At 36.9% G+C, this 15,684-nt stretch overlaps 1 protein-coding gene across 7 annotated transcripts in view; it reads right to left on the bottom strand.

The window, feature by feature from the left end:
* The window catches only part of DMD (dystrophin), a 1,185,061-nt gene that overhangs the window by 94,362 nt on the left and 1,075,015 nt on the right, over positions 1 to 15,684 (bottom strand). For 6 of the 7 annotated variants that reach the window (XM_087966867.1, XM_087966866.1, XM_087966869.1 and 3 more), the window contains exon 66: positions 13,808 to 13,965. In XM_087966867.1, coding sequence (XP_087822993.1) covers positions 13,808 to 13,965 — 158 coding nt within the window. Of the gene's footprint in view, positions 1 to 5,135; positions 6,082 to 13,807; positions 13,966 to 15,684 lie in introns of those variants that run through there. The other variant, XM_087966871.1, reaches the window with a different exon arrangement.

Here is a 15,684-nt window from a genome sequence, read left to right as displayed (position 1 = left end):
CAAGATACAGGAGGCCTAGAACAAGAAGAAGAGAACAAAGAGGAGATTGAAAGAAGATTAAGAACTCCCCCGCAAAGAGAGACTAGAATTAACAGAAGACAGATAACATCTCACAAGTAGAAAGATGGAAACAGAAATGAAGCTATTATCATTAAACATAAATGGTTTAAATTCACCCATTAAATGGAAACAAATACTAACCAGGTTAGCCAAACAGAAAATAGAAATAGTATGCCTACAGGAAGTGCATATTAAAAAACAATTTTGGAAATGTTTAGAATATCCTAAATAAGAAGGTTATTTGTAGCTCTGGCAGATCAAAAACAGAAAGGGATAGCGGTATATATTAAAAAAGAAATTAAGGCAGTAGAAAAATATGTAGACCCACAGGGGAAAATTTTGATACTCAAATTAGAGATATGCTATAAGCCAATGTTATTAGTTATAATTTACGTGCCGAATGATAAAGTCAATTCTATAAAGATTTACATGGAAGAATTGTAGAGATGGGACAAGACAATGTATGCATTGTGGGAGATTTTAATGCGGTAGTAGACATAAGAAAAGATTATACCAGTAGTGCAAAGAATAAAAAGAAAAGGAAAATTTTGCCCAGATCATTTTTTGAGATGACACAGGAACTAAATTTGATGGATCAATGGAGGAGAACAAATTTAGGGAAAAAAGAATTCATGTTCTACTCTAACCCACACAAATCATGGGCGTGATATGGCATGGATGAATGCAGAACTAGGAAACCAACTAGAAGTGGTAGAGATTATGATGAATGTATGGGCAGACCACAACCCACTAAAAATAACTTGGAAAGGAAGAAAAAGGAAGAGTAGAAGGTGGATACTTAATCCCCAAATTTTAAAAGAGAAAGAATTTGTAGAAAAAATTAAGAAAGAAATGGAACTATTTTTTAGGGAAAATACAGTAGATCAAACATCACTACAGACTATATGGGATACAGCCAAGGCAGTCTTGCGCAGGCTGGTAATAGCACATACAGCCAAAAGGAATAAGGAAAGATGGCAAAATCAGAATAAGTTGCAGGAGGAGATTAAAGAGCTAGAAAGCAGACTACAAAAAAAAAAGATGAAAAATTTAGGAGCGAGATGATTCTTACTAGGCATAAACTGAATATTATAAATCAGGAAGAGAGAGTTAAAGAGGTGAATAGAGCAAAACAGAATTTTTTCAAACATGTGAACAAGCCAGGGAGGTGGCTAGCCCATAAATTAAGATTAGAAAAAGAGAGAAGGTTGATACAAGAATTGGAAGATGATAATGGGAAATTAGAATATCGAATGGTAGAGAAAAAGAAAATAGTACAAAAATATTTTGAACAACTTTATAGGGAGGACGGTATAAACTCTGAGAATATAGATCAATATTTGAAAATGAAAGGCCTTCCAGAAATTAGAGAGCAACAGAAAGAGATGTTAAATAAAGAAATAAGTTATGGAACTAAAAAGGACGGTCGAAAGGCAGAAAAACAGTAAGACCCCAGGGCTGGATGGTCTTCCAGCAGAAGTATATAAATGTATTTATGAATGTCTTAAATCAGTTTTAGATGTGTACAATGAGGTATTAGATCTTGCCAAATTACCTGACTCATGGAGAGAAGCAAACATTTCACTAATCCCTACAGAAGATTTAGATCATAAACAGATCAAGAATTATAGACCAATTTCATTTCTGAACGTAGACTATAAAATATTTGCAACAAAAATGTCGGAAAGACTAAAAATTATACTAAATGAACTTATTCACACTGATCAGAATGGCTTCCTACCCTCTAGACAGATAAGAAACAACACAAGGATAGTATTAAATGTATTAGAATATTATGAGGCCCACCTGGAAAAGCAGGCAGCGCTGATTTTCCTAGATGCTCAGAAAGCGTTCGACAATCTCAGCTGGCAGTTCATGATCCAACAGGTCGAAACATTGGGATTTGGAACTAAATTTAAGAAAATGATAGGTACAATTTATTCAAACCAAAAAGCTAAGGTAATTATAAATGGGAAGACTACTGAAAATTTTAAAATTATGAAAGGCGTTAGGCAGGGATGTCCAATGTCGCCTCTGCTTTTTATCTTGAGTATGGAAGTGCTTTTAAATCAGATCAGACAAAAAAAGGAAATAATTGGACTGAAAAGTAAAAAAGGAGAGTACAGGCGTTTGCGGATGATTTGGTCTTTTTTGTTGAAGAACCAATGGAGTCAGGGATCCATTTAATACAAGAATTAGAAGAATATGGGGCGGTAGCAGGATTAAAAATTAATAAAGATAAAACAAAAGTAATAGCTAAAAACTTGCTAGAAAGTCAGAAAAAAGAATTGGAAAGGAAATTGGGATTAAAAAAGCGTTAAAAAACTTAAATACCTAGGAATTTGGTTAACAGGAAGATGTTCTTCCATAAAAGAGGATAATTATATGAAATTACTTTTACAGTTAAAGAAAGACCTGACTAAATGGGGAAAATTACAATTATCACTGTTAGGCTGAATAAGCGGCTATAAAAATGAAATGAACGTTTTTCCATATCTGGTGGCAATGTATAGAGGTTAAAAAATATTGGAAGAAAGTACAGAGTTGGCTTTTTGAGATTACAAAATATAGATTGAAATTGGAACCAAAAAAGTTTTTATTAGGTATGATTAAAGGGAATTTGAGTAAAGATAAAAGATACCTTATTGTACACATCCTAAACGCAGCAAGAATCACATTTGCACAAAATTGGAAGAGCGATAAAACACTACCAGACGAAGTTCTAATTCAAAAAATAATGGATTGTGCCGAACTAGACAAATTCACCATGGAATTAAGAGGCAAAGATGATCGAGAATATTATGTGATATGGGAGAGGTGGTATGAATGGGTGAAGAATAAAGATAAAAATGATGTATAGTTACAAAACGAGAAACATGTATATACAATGACACAATTACTGTTAATGGAAATGAGACTTTTGTATTTTTGGTTTTTAAAGAATAAAAATTATTTAAAAAATAAATCTGCCTTTGCTGTGGGTTGCCCAAGGACAGAATCTTATGAGTGATATCGAATGGCCATAGTAAAAGACAATGCACTCAGACAGCACCGAAGTAGCAACACTGAGAAACAACCCAAAAGACAACTCACGAAGTGCTCATCTCTATGCCAAGGCAAGGGACGTCAAACAGCAGCCACCCTGACTTCTACAAAGTACTTCCGTTGTGGCCAGCAAGGGCATCATGCTTCAGAGTGCTTAGCACTAGCCCCAGTACCGCAAGTGAGAGCACCCACTCCCCCTAAAGCAGGGATTCAAATTTCTTAACAACCAGTTCTGTGGGTGTGGCCTAATTTGTGGGTGTGGCTTGGTGGTCATGTGACTGGAGTGGGAGTGGCTTGCTGGCTGGGAGTAGCTAGGTGGTCACGTGACTGGGGTGGGCATGGCTAGGTGGTCATGTGACTGAGGTGAGCGTGGGCAGGTAGCCATGTGACTGGCAAACCAAATGTAAGTGGTTCTCACTAAATGACCAGGTCCTTGCTCAATGGCCACTTCCTTAGCAAGTGTTTTTTGCCAGTTTCTAAGGCCTGGGGAGCCCTGGAGAGGGCAGGGCGAGGCCCGGGCAGCTACGAGGAGCTACGGGGAGGGCTGCAGAGGGCTGGGCGAGGCCAACTCAACATCACTTCTTTGCCCTAATGACTAAATATTAAAAAAAGATATATGAAAACAAAAAGTAGTTATTATGTCATGTCTTTAATGTTAAATAATAAAAAGGTACACAAAACTATATTGTTACATTTTAAAATATTAATCAAAAACTATTACATAACAAAACTTTACCAAAAACAATAAAACCTAAAGTACTGCCAAATTGCTTTTCTATTATCATCCCGTTACAGTTTCTTGTGTTTAACACAAGCATCATCAGCTGTGTGATGTGCCCGTAACCACTTCTTTACTATAGGAACAGGGTCCCATTCTTGCAGAGGTAAGCCAATTCGACTGATGGTCTGGAGGTTTGTAATATTGGAAACTGTAAGGCGACTTCTGTCCTCTGAACATATTATGTTCATCTGTGAGAAGCCCCTTTCCGTCTCTGCTGAACTGACTGCAATAGTTTTAATAATATCTCTAGCCTTTTTAATGCTGCAAAAATTGTATAATTTTTAGAATCTTTTAGTACATTTTCTATGAAACCACGATAATAATTAATATTGATTTCATAATTGAAAATTTCACCAAATGCAACCAATCTTCAGCTGTTCTCCATGGAACCATCACTTCTTCAATCTTCCAATAATCTGGCTCCAAATAATTTAAAAATTTTAATTGATCAATGTCTTTAAATTGGCAGCCTGTTTTAAAATGTTCGCAATCCATCAATCTTTTCTTCAAATTAGTTACAATGCTTTGTATAAGTTTTTCACAAGGAAGTCCCACAAATTGATGATTTTGTATAAAATTTATATATTTTTAAAGGTTTCTGAAGTAATTAATTCATCAACCTTTTTTTCATATGCACCTTTTCCTCTATAAGCATTTCAAATGATTTAATTGATCTTATCACAAGTTTTCAGCCTTTATAATGTCTATATTTCTCGCTTGCAATGCATTAGAAAAGAGAGATATTTCAGTAAGCACATCAATCATCAAGGCCAAATCAGTGAGAAAATATGTGTTTTCAAGACGGGTAGCCATACCAGAGTATTTTTTATTTGAACAGAAAAACTGATGTAGCGCTGAATAAGCCCGCCACACAGCTAGGGTTGATCTTAAACTACAGGCAGCCCACCTTGGTCCAAAAACTCTACCAATTTTTGTAATTTCAATCTCAAGTTGTTCGGAAATTTTGTTAAGTTCTATTAGGTTCTTATTCAATTGATGGAAAATAGAATATATTTTATCAATAAAAATTTAAAAATGATTGATTTGTTTTATTTCCCTAATAGAATCATCTAAAACAAAATGCAGACAATGGTTTAAATAGTGCCATATTATAATATTTGGAAACTCTTTGGCTATCCTAGTGCTTACCCCAGATTTTCTCCCAAGCATAACAACTGTCTCCATCAAAAAAAAAAAATAAAATATTTCTCGAAAGTTACTTATTAAAACAACTTTTTTCAAACTTTCTATAACCGAACAACGTATCGTCTCTGCATCTTGTTTATCTAATTCTACTAGATGAAGGAAAATTGTTGGTGAGAAAGCTGGATCCTCAACTTTTAAGTACAGTATAAGAACTGGTTTGGAAGATATTGTTGAGGCTTTGTCAATTATCAAACAGATTTTGCGAGTTTTCTCAATAATTTTGCTAAATAAATGTTTCCTGATGTCTTTTGCAATGAAATCTACTATTGCAACTGCAGTTTTACGTGAATGCAACCCTGTTCCCAAATCCAAACCATTTGTAATTTGTAATTCAATCAGATCTCCTATATATGAAAATGGTCTGCACGTTTGTGCCAGACTATACACTGTAGTAAACACTCTACATGTACTACCCAGATATTTCTCAGTCATCTCCTGCTTATGACATCTTGCTCACATTGCTTCAACTTCTCTGTACAGATGTTGTGAGCCTTAGATGAGAAATGTTCCTTCAATTTCTTTCAGAGGGAAGCTTGTTGTATTTCTTTACTCCTTTCTGATGGTTCAATTTGGTAATTCTTCCACTCCTTAGCTCCGTAGATACTTTTTTCTTTGGTCGAAATTTCAAATCTTCTGCAATGCTTGCAACCTAATTTTTTCTGGGAAACATCCAGTCCATCATATTTTTCCCTAAAATTATTGTACTGCTGCAGTGTCCAGCAGTTAGGAAGGTTCCCTTCAATGTCTGATTCAGTTCTTCCAATATCTGATGATGTGCTGGCCCCTGGTTGAGATGTGGATGATGTGCTGGCTCTTTCCTCTGATCGTGGTGTGGATGATGTTCTGGCTCCGCTTTCTTCGATGGATGATGTGCTGGCTCTGCTTTCCTCAGACTCCAATGGTTGTGGCTGTGACTCTTTTGGATCTCCTTTTCTTTTCTTGCCAAAGAAAGCAGACAAACTCTTTTGCCTTTTCATCTTGGCAATATGCTGCAAAAAAAAATCAACAATGTAGTGGTTTGGACTCGATTGTTGTTGTAAGTTGAGTGGTGAAGGGAGTAGGAAGCGAAGAAAGCAGGCGAGAAACGGAGATCAGTAATATTCAGTTACTTCTCAGCGTCCCTGGCACTATACCTAGTTAGTGATTAAAAGATGTTATGGAAGAGGAACAAGTTTCACCAGACAAGAATGAGACGGAACTGAAAGTGGATTTGAAAATGACAGTCTATAAAAAAGATGTTGCACTGTGTATATAAAAGAATGGCTGATATTTTCATAATTACAATTCATTAACTGAAAAAGAAACACTTAAAATGGAAATACTATTAACAAACCAAGGGAGTTTATTATTTTGTGCCAGTAGTGGCACAAAAATCTTTCCTAGCCAAGACTACTTACCTGGACCAACAATCCAGGATGGAATGCTCTCTCTATAGCAGAGAGAGAGAAGCCAGGGGAAGCCATGTTTGGTCACCTAACCTTTTTAGAATGCAGCTTAAAAATGTACTGAAGCTTTTTACAGCCTTATGTAGTACAGTACAAAAAAAAGATAATAGTACAAAATCATCTAAAAAGTTAGATTAAGAATGGAATTGATAGGCACATTCACAGACCAATACTGATTTTTTTTTCTGAAATTTATTCCTCAGTTTAAAAAATTGGAATATATGAATTCAGTATTGGGCTCTGCTAGTGTAGCTATTCAAGAGGATGTAGTGTCAAGGTTAGCAAAAATGGTAAAGCAACATATAGATTTAAATTTTAAAACCAAAAATATTTTTGTTGGTACCCACATAAATAAAGGGAGTACAATACATATTTAATGTTACACGTGTTAACAGCAGTTAAAATTATGTTTGCACAACAGTGGAAAAACCAAGAGATCCCCATAGATGAAAATGAAATAAAAAAATTACAATGTGCTGAAATGGATAGAGATAAAAGGTAGAAATTAGGCAGAGAATGATCTATGTATAAATGATAGAGAATGATCTATGTATAAATTAAATACAGAAGGTTGATAATTATAAACATGTTGATATAATTAACAAAATTAGAAATAAGCCAATACAAAGAAATTTAAATAATTTTTCTGTTACACTGCTGTACTTATTGATATTTAAGTATCAATATGTAACAGCAGTGTAACAATACAATTCTCATTTATGAAATATTTTATAATACTTTATAATATAAGTATAATAGAATTACAGAGGTAAGGTAAAGTAAGGATATATTGTTATAAAATAATTAGTGATGATGAAATTGAACATTATAAAGTAGATTAAGTAAAAATAGTGATTTGCTCGCATAAATGATGTAATATTAGTAAAGTCTAGTAAGTAATTAACAATAGCAATAATATAAATATATATAGTGGATTTATGATATAAGGATTAATGCAAATTGGAAGGGAAAACTGCAGAGATTGTGCACAAGTACCAACTGACACACTGTATGTAACTGAAGATTGGGCCGAGGCGGGCGAGGGAAGGTGGTGCCGGCCTAGCCAAGATGGCGGCTGCTGGGTGGACGAGGCAGCAGTGGCCAGCCCGGGAGTCGGCACTCGACCGGGGCTGGCAGTGGCGGTGGCAGGAGGAGGTAGGGGACCAGCGGGGCTTGCTGCTTTGCCTCCTCACTCACCAATTGTTGGTGGGAAGGCAAGGCAGCAACAATGGAGGGCTGCAGGTGATGGGAGATGGCAGCAGGCAAGGCAGGGAGCGTCAGCGAGGTCGGTGGGCATCCCAGGAATCGGCACTCAACCGAGGCTGGTGCTGGCAGGTAGGCAACTGGGTTGGAGGTCGTACTTACCGATCTGCGTCTTCGGAGGCCAGGGTAGGCAGTCCAAGCGAGCAAGGATGACTAGCAGCGGCAGCCGGGGCTTGCATTGTCTTTAACAGCAGCTGCGGCAGGAAGCAGTCCAGGCAAGGCAGGGCCTGGGAGGCAGACCGGTCAGGTGAGGGTGGTTAGCGGAGGTGGCGACCAGGGCTTGCAGCTTGCCCTTACTCACTCAGCAGGACGGCAGAAGGCAGGCAGCGATGGCTGGCTGGCTGGCTGGCTGGTCTGCTGCTGCTGCTGCTGCTGCTGCTGGTGTGAGCGATGGCACTGGGCGGAAAAATCTTTGTAGGTAGCGCACATGTGCTTTAAGTAGGGGCGGGGTGGAGTGGGGTAGAAGTCAGTTAGCTATTATTGCACATGTGTGCAATGTTGCACATGCGCAATAATGGCTAACTGGGCCAGAAACTGCAGAGCAGGGCTGATGGCAGGGGAGAATGCCGTCTTCGATTGTTGCGCATGCGCGCAATGTCACGCACACGTAATAACAAATAACTGGGTCATGAAGGGAGGGGCGGGGGAGAATGGGACAAAGATTGTCGCGCATGCGTGAAAAATGTCATGCATGTGCTGTAAAAAAACCAGTTTTTTGGAGCGTAGGAGCGGCCGATAGGGGCGGGGACCAGGGCCAGCGAAGGGAGGGGTGGGCAGAGAAGAATGAGGCAAGGATTGTCACACATATGCAAAAAATGTCCACACATGCACAGTAAAAAAAAAAACAGTTTTTGGCTCGTAGGAGTGGCGGAGACAGCCAGGGGTCAGTTTTACTGGTTCTTAGAACTACCAGTGAGTTAACAACCAGTTCTATAAAACCGGTGCGAACCAGTAGAATCCCACCCCTGCCCTAATGGGAAAAAGGCACAGAGAAAACCACCAGAGAAAAGCAAATTTTTGTGCCAAGCCATCAAGGTCCCTAACCCCTAACAACTCACAGGGGAGGGAAGTCTGGCAGCAGGACTGCCCATCATTCAGGATTCAGACAGAGAAGATGACCTGGTGGTAACTGGAACCATCCAACCCTTTAAAATTGAAGGAATATTGACTGTTACCTGCACAGGCATAGAAAGGCTCATAGACATTATTGACACCGGCAGTTCACGATGCCTCATTAGCCCCCAGTCTGTGTGTACCCTAGGCATAGAGACTAAAGCATTAACTACCCCCATTCAATTCCAACAAGTGGATGGATCCATGATAGGGGGAAGTCCGGCCATGCACATCACTGAAAAAGTAAAACTAACTGTAGGGAAGCACTGGGAGTGAATCCGGTTCATAGTAGTGCCCAAATGACCCAATCAGTAATCCTGGGTCTTGCCTGGCTAGACAAATGGTGACCAACTATAAGCTGGTAGGGCGGCTATAGGAGAATTAAATTAGCACTCTGTCCTGAGCCACCTCCTGAACAGGACAACAACCACATTGACAACTCAGGATTACAGGACAGCCATGAGGATTCAACAGTAGTGTTGGCTGATCAACCCCCAAGGATTCCTTGAATCTCAATCCAATACTGTGACCTAGCTGAGGTTATCAGTGAGGAGGAATACAATGTGGTACTCCCCAATTGCCACACTGACTGTGCCATAGAGTTTATAGAAGGGGCAAAATTACAAAAATTACAAAAAGTCAAAGATGTACACCATGACACCTAAGGAAATAAAAGAGCTACGAGACTACATAGACTCAAATCTAGCCAGAGGTTTCATCCAACCAGCAAAATCCAGAGTGGCAGCCCCCGTGCTATTTAAAGAGAAAAAAAAGATGGGTGTGGGGGGGTGAGATTATGCATGGATTTTAAAGGAATTAATACTGTGAGTATTCACATCACCTACCCTCTACCACTCATAAAAGACATTTCAGGACACTTAGCAAAAGGGAAAGTGTTTACCAAACTAGACCTCCACGAAGCGTATTACTGAATCTGCATCAGAGAAGGAGATGAATGGAAGACTGCTTTCAATTGCCCCTTAGGCAGCTTTCAATTCAGGGTAATGCCATTTGGATTGCAAGGAGCCCCAGGGGTTTTCATGCAACTGATAAATGATGTACTACAGCAATATTTGTATAATATACTATAATATTTGTATAATATGGCGCTTCCATTGACGACAGTCAGAGACCGCGATCGTGCATGGCTCGGGTCCGTGTTTCCCTTGTCGGAAGGGTCCTTACAGGACCGGTGTCCTGACCCACCTCGGAGATGTGGATGAAGAGGGGGAGACCACCAGCTGGGTCGAGGGGAGCCGCATCTCCCCTCACTGGCTATGTATTTCTTCCCTGGAAGACAGGGAGAAATGGCTGCCCTGAAAACGGAAAGGTGCTGGGATTTAAGTTTTGTGCTGGAGCAGTGAAGTGGTGAATGACGTGCAACCAGATAAAAGAACTTGATTTTCTTTTTTCTTAATAACCCCGAGAAGTAGAAAGTGTCCTCACGTAAGAGTAACACAGCGGCAAACAGAAAAAAAAGAGAAAAATACAAGGTAAACAAAATTGGTTCATAAAAAGCTATAATGAAATTGAAGACTAAACTTTGAATGATATAAATTGGCATTAATTAGGCATTTGATTAAATGCTGGACTTTCCTGGAATTGGTTAATTAAATGCTGGACTTGCCTGGAATTGGTTAATATCAAGAAAATTAATTGTGGAAATGGTTGGAAATTATTGTTTAATATAACTAAAAGAGAAAAGAAAAGAACTTTAAAAAGTGGAAAGTGATATAGAGCACCATCTAATAGTCAAAGACTTTTTCTTCCTACAAAATTATATGGAAAATTACTGGACTTATAACTGTTATGAAAGAAAAGACAAATAAAATAATAAAAACCCCAGAAATTTTGAAAAAAGGGGGAGAAATTCTACCAAGAGGATATATAAATGCAATTTACTGGGACTGTTGGGTGTTGATTGTGACAAAGACAGAAGGATTAACAAAAGAAATAAAGATAAAAGGAGACTTTTGGCAAGGATTGCAAAAAAAAGACTTTGAATATTAATAATTTACTATAAAAATGGAAGAAATAAGCAAAGACTTTAAGTTGGAATTACAAATGGTAAAAGGAATGTTGAAAGAAAGAAGGGAATTATTGGAAATATTGGAAAAGAAAATAATGGTGATGGTTGAAGAACAAAGAAATTCCAGCGAGGCGGAGTTAAAGGAAGAAGAAAGAGGCTCAGACAGACATGGAGAACAAGAGACATTGCCAAAAAACCCTAAAAGAATTAAAGCTATGATATTGATGACTGACTTAATAAATAAAAGAGAAAACGCTCCCAGGATTAAACAAAAGAAGAAGAAATTATACAAGAAGAAACTTCAAAAAGAGAACAGGAAAGCGGGGGGGAGAGAAGATGGGTGAAATGTTAGAAGGAAAGAAGGAAGACCAGGGAAATTTAGAAAGGGAAAGTTGGCTAAAATTAAAATAAATAATAAAGCCAAAAGGATCAAAACAAGGGAATGGAAATGAATTTTTAAAAAAGATATGATTATCAATGATTATAAGTAAAGTAACGATAAAATGAGAGATATTAAGAAGCTTATTTTAGTGATTTATTGGAGGGAATATATACAGTTGAATATATACAGTTGATTACTTAATAGATATTAGAATTGTATAATGAGAATATTCTATTATGATTAAAGTAGGGGAATGGGAAATACCATGTGGATCCTAAATATATTGGTTTTATCTATATTTTTACTCTTTAGATTGTTTATTATATATCGGCTTAGAGAAAACTAAGGATAATAATGATGTGTAATGTAAAATAAAATAGGTGGTTAGCTGAAAATGGAAATAATAGGGGATAAAGATTTGAAAACTTATATATGGATGAAATGATATTGATATTGAATTAATGAATTGAAATATGAAATGCAAATGTATTTAAAGATGAGTGAAATGGATAATGATACGAGTTAATATTATATAAGATTAATGGAAATGAAAATATGACTATGTACAAGTGTTATAACCTGGAAACATGTTGCTCACGTGAAAAGATGCATACAATTAAAAAAATAAAAAACTTTTGGGAAAAAATATTTGTATAAAGGAGTCCTGGTTTATTTGAATGACATTCTTATTTACAACAAAACTTTAGAAGAACACATCAAGTTAGTGAGAAAACTGATAAGAATTTGGATGCAAAGCTGTATGTGAAATTGTCCAAGTGCGAATTCCATAAAGAGTCACTAAATAATCTTGGCTATCGCATTTCAAATCAGGGGATAGAAATGGACCTGGCAAAAGTGAAAGCAAGTATTGGCATTACCTAAAGTTGAACAAGTGGAAAGAAGCCATGGACAAAGAAATAAAATCCATGGCTGAACATAAAGTATTCGCATCTATGACTTTGCCACAGGGTTGCAAAGCCGTAGGATGTAAATGGGTATACAAAAAGAAAGTACTAGCCAACAATGACATCCAATATGAGGCAAGATTAGTGGCACAAGGTTTTTCACAGAGGAAAAACGTACACTATGATGAGGTATTTACGCCTACTGTAAAGAGTGAAAGCATAAGGTTGGTGGTACTAGCATTGGCAGCAGCACGTGATCATAAAATTTGGCATTTTGATATAATCACAGCATTTCTCAATGAAGAATTAGAGGAAGAAATTTACATGGTTCAAGCACCAGGGTATGAAAGAAAAAATCCTAACACTGTATAAATTGAACAAGGCCATTTATGGGCTGAAGCAGTCAGCCAGAAATTGGAATATCTATTTAAATACGGCATTGAAGGGTCTTGGGTTCAAGAGTTGCAAGGCTGATGGTTGCATATATATTGGAAAGTTACAAGATGGGGGTTGTCAATTGTTAGCATTTGTGGATGATCTTTGTTTCATTGCAAAAGATGTGTCACAGGTAAAAGAATTTGCTAATCAGAGAAGTTTGAATTGAAAAATTTGAGTGATATACAAAATTATATTGGTGTAGAGATACAAAAAAACTGAGAAAGGTGGCTATGTTCTCAGTCAAAGAAGAAAAATTTGCCCTTTCTAAGAAAAGGTGTGATTGGAATGACTTGAAACTAATAAATGCTATTTATACAGATAACCAGTGACTTCTAATCATTAAGAAACAGATCAAAAGCATGCCTTCAGGGGACCAAATCCTCAATCTAATGAAGACACTTCCCATGGGTATTGATCTTGATAGACTATGAAAAATCCAAAGATCTTCCATAAATTGATTCCTCACAACAGTTTAACAAAATCAGGTTTTGGAAACTATTTTCTGATCATTCTTAAATATAGTACATATTTATTACCTAGACTAAATTACCTAGACAATAACTAAGTGGAATCAGTAAAATGCTATGCTGCTTTTTTGCTACTAATCCTTTACCCAACCAAAATGTCAAAATGTCATAACCTAAAGTATCAAACATGACTGAGACATCAAAAGGAGAAAAGAGGAATATTTTGTATCAATTACTAACCAATCTTTGTTCTTTAAAGAAGAAATAATTGTGTTGGAAGCATAATTGAAATAATAACAGAAATATTTCTCAGATACTTTTATCAGTTTTGAAATAAGATAGTGTCACACAAATATTTAACATTTAGAGAGCTAATTTACTATAAGTGTCAGCCAGCCTGTAGCTTGCTGCCATGGAAATGGGGTCAGTGGAGAATTTTTCTTTGCAGCTTTGCAACTAAGGTCTGGGCTTTGCTTATCTCGCCAAAGTAATTTCTTCTAGGTTCAGTATGCAACTTTACTTTTTAATTTGATGAAAACTGCAGGAACTTTCAGAGTCAGTTTTCACCAGTTGTGCCAATATTATGATTCCAATAAATCGTTCCTTGAGGAATCTACCTGCCTTGGAGTTCTGCTTTCTATGGGTGCATTATACTTGGAACGCTGACACTTACGAACTGAAAACAACTCCTAACACTGGGTTCAATATTACTGCCACCAAAAGAAGCAACTTCTCCCAGCTGCCTTGGAATCTGGATAGAGTCATGTAGGAGGAGACCCAGATGACGTTGATCGCAGAATCCAGTGGGACTAGCTACTTGCTTGAACAGATCTAAAAACATGGAATAAAAAATATGGTGAAAATTCATGTAACCAAACTGGAGTATATTGCACATGATGTTACTAAATTATAGCAATAATCTAGACAAGTACAAGGCATGGGACTTTACATTATACTCTGAATCTTTTATTTATCTTGGTGTAACAATTTCCAGGAAACTTTGTCAAATGGCAAATACAGTGTTTCCAAGAAAAAAAATGCATTCTATTACAAAGATGCATCAGGCCCAGGGACTGTTAAAAGTGGTATCACAAGTAAAATTCAACTGACTATGAATTTGCTACACTGCATGTATTTTGAAGTGAATATACAACACACCTGTAACAGAAGGAAGACCAGTTTGAAAAGACCTGAAATATTTATTTGACATTAATGTAGTTGCCAAAACATGATCTGAATAATCTTTATTTTTCATGGTGTAAGAAACATTTCAGTGCAATGAAAAAATAATATGGTTTTACTTTTACATCTTCTTTAATATTTCAGTAGGAAAGTTCTCATGTTGTATATACCTGTTTTTAGAAGAGCTTTTATTTTCTCTTTAGTTGCTAAAATAAATATAATTCCCAATCAAATTTTAGTATTCAATCTACAATTTCCTGCAGACTCTTTCAAAGCCCTAGAAAACCTCCATGTGTCAGGTTATCAGTGCATTTTTGGATTTACTATAATTTGCTTACCATTTAGGTAAGAATACTAAAAGGAGATATATACGGAAAATAATTAGAAGATATGTTCGATATACTATGAGATTTTGTTGGTCTTCAAGAAGAATTTGCAACTTGGCTTGCAAATAAGATTAATAATTGTGACAAGCCAGTTTCTTGTAAATACATGGCAGTGTCTATGTGACCTTCACCAAGACAAAAGAAATATCAATTCTGCTCATATGAGGGATTAAACTCGCTCCTGCATTCTAGCAGTAATAAAATAAGATCCTCAGGATACAAGGCTAGGATACTAGGTGGATACCTGTAGCTAAAGGACAAGGTGTAATGTGAAGTTTTTAAAAAAGTTTAAGAATAAAGAAAAAAAAAGAAAAAAACCCACACTGAAAAATAACAATTGTAAACAAAATAGGCTAATAAATATGCTAATGAAAATAGTAAAAATAATAATAAAAAAGAACCCAAGAAGGAGTTACACTAGTCATATAGGATACTAACCCGATACCTGTGCTTCGCTATAAAACTTTTTGGTCGGGCTTAGTTTTTGGGGAGGAAAATAAGGGGGAAAAATCTGCCTCTGCCTACCAGCATCCATCGGTATTCATCTGACTAGCATCCTGTCAGTGTGTGAGAGAGCTGAGGGCTGTTTGGAAACTGAAGCAGTATTTGCTGTGTGAGCAAGGAGACAGCAAGGAGCCTGGGCGTGGCTTAGCTCAACTGTTCTGTACTAAAGCTTGGTGCTGTGAAACTAAAACTGAAATTGAAACTCCTCTGCTTGTGTTTTGCATTTGGAACAGATTTCTTTTCAGGTGGGGAGGGGGAGTAGAACTCCTTAGCATCAGAACGTGTTAATATATAAAATAATAATGCTCTGATGGTCATTTCGAGAAAGAGGAACATATGTGCCAAATTTCAAGTTTGTAGGCTTTACGGTTCTGGAGATTTTGTGGTGATGCATGAGTAGTATTTCATTTTTATATACTGTATATAGAAAAAGAAGATAGAAGAAGAAGATACAGGGATGGAAGCTCCCACCAAGAAT

The sequence above is a fragment of the Notechis scutatus genome, chromosome 5 (genome assembly GCF_049901735.1).
Source record: "Notechis scutatus isolate UNSWTSFEM ecotype Mainland chromosome 5, rNotScu1.2, whole genome shotgun sequence".
In the NCBI taxonomy this organism is placed as follows: Eukaryota; Metazoa; Chordata; class Lepidosauria; order Squamata; family Elapidae; genus Notechis; species Notechis scutatus.
This window is presented reverse-complemented; position numbering and strand designations above follow the sequence as displayed.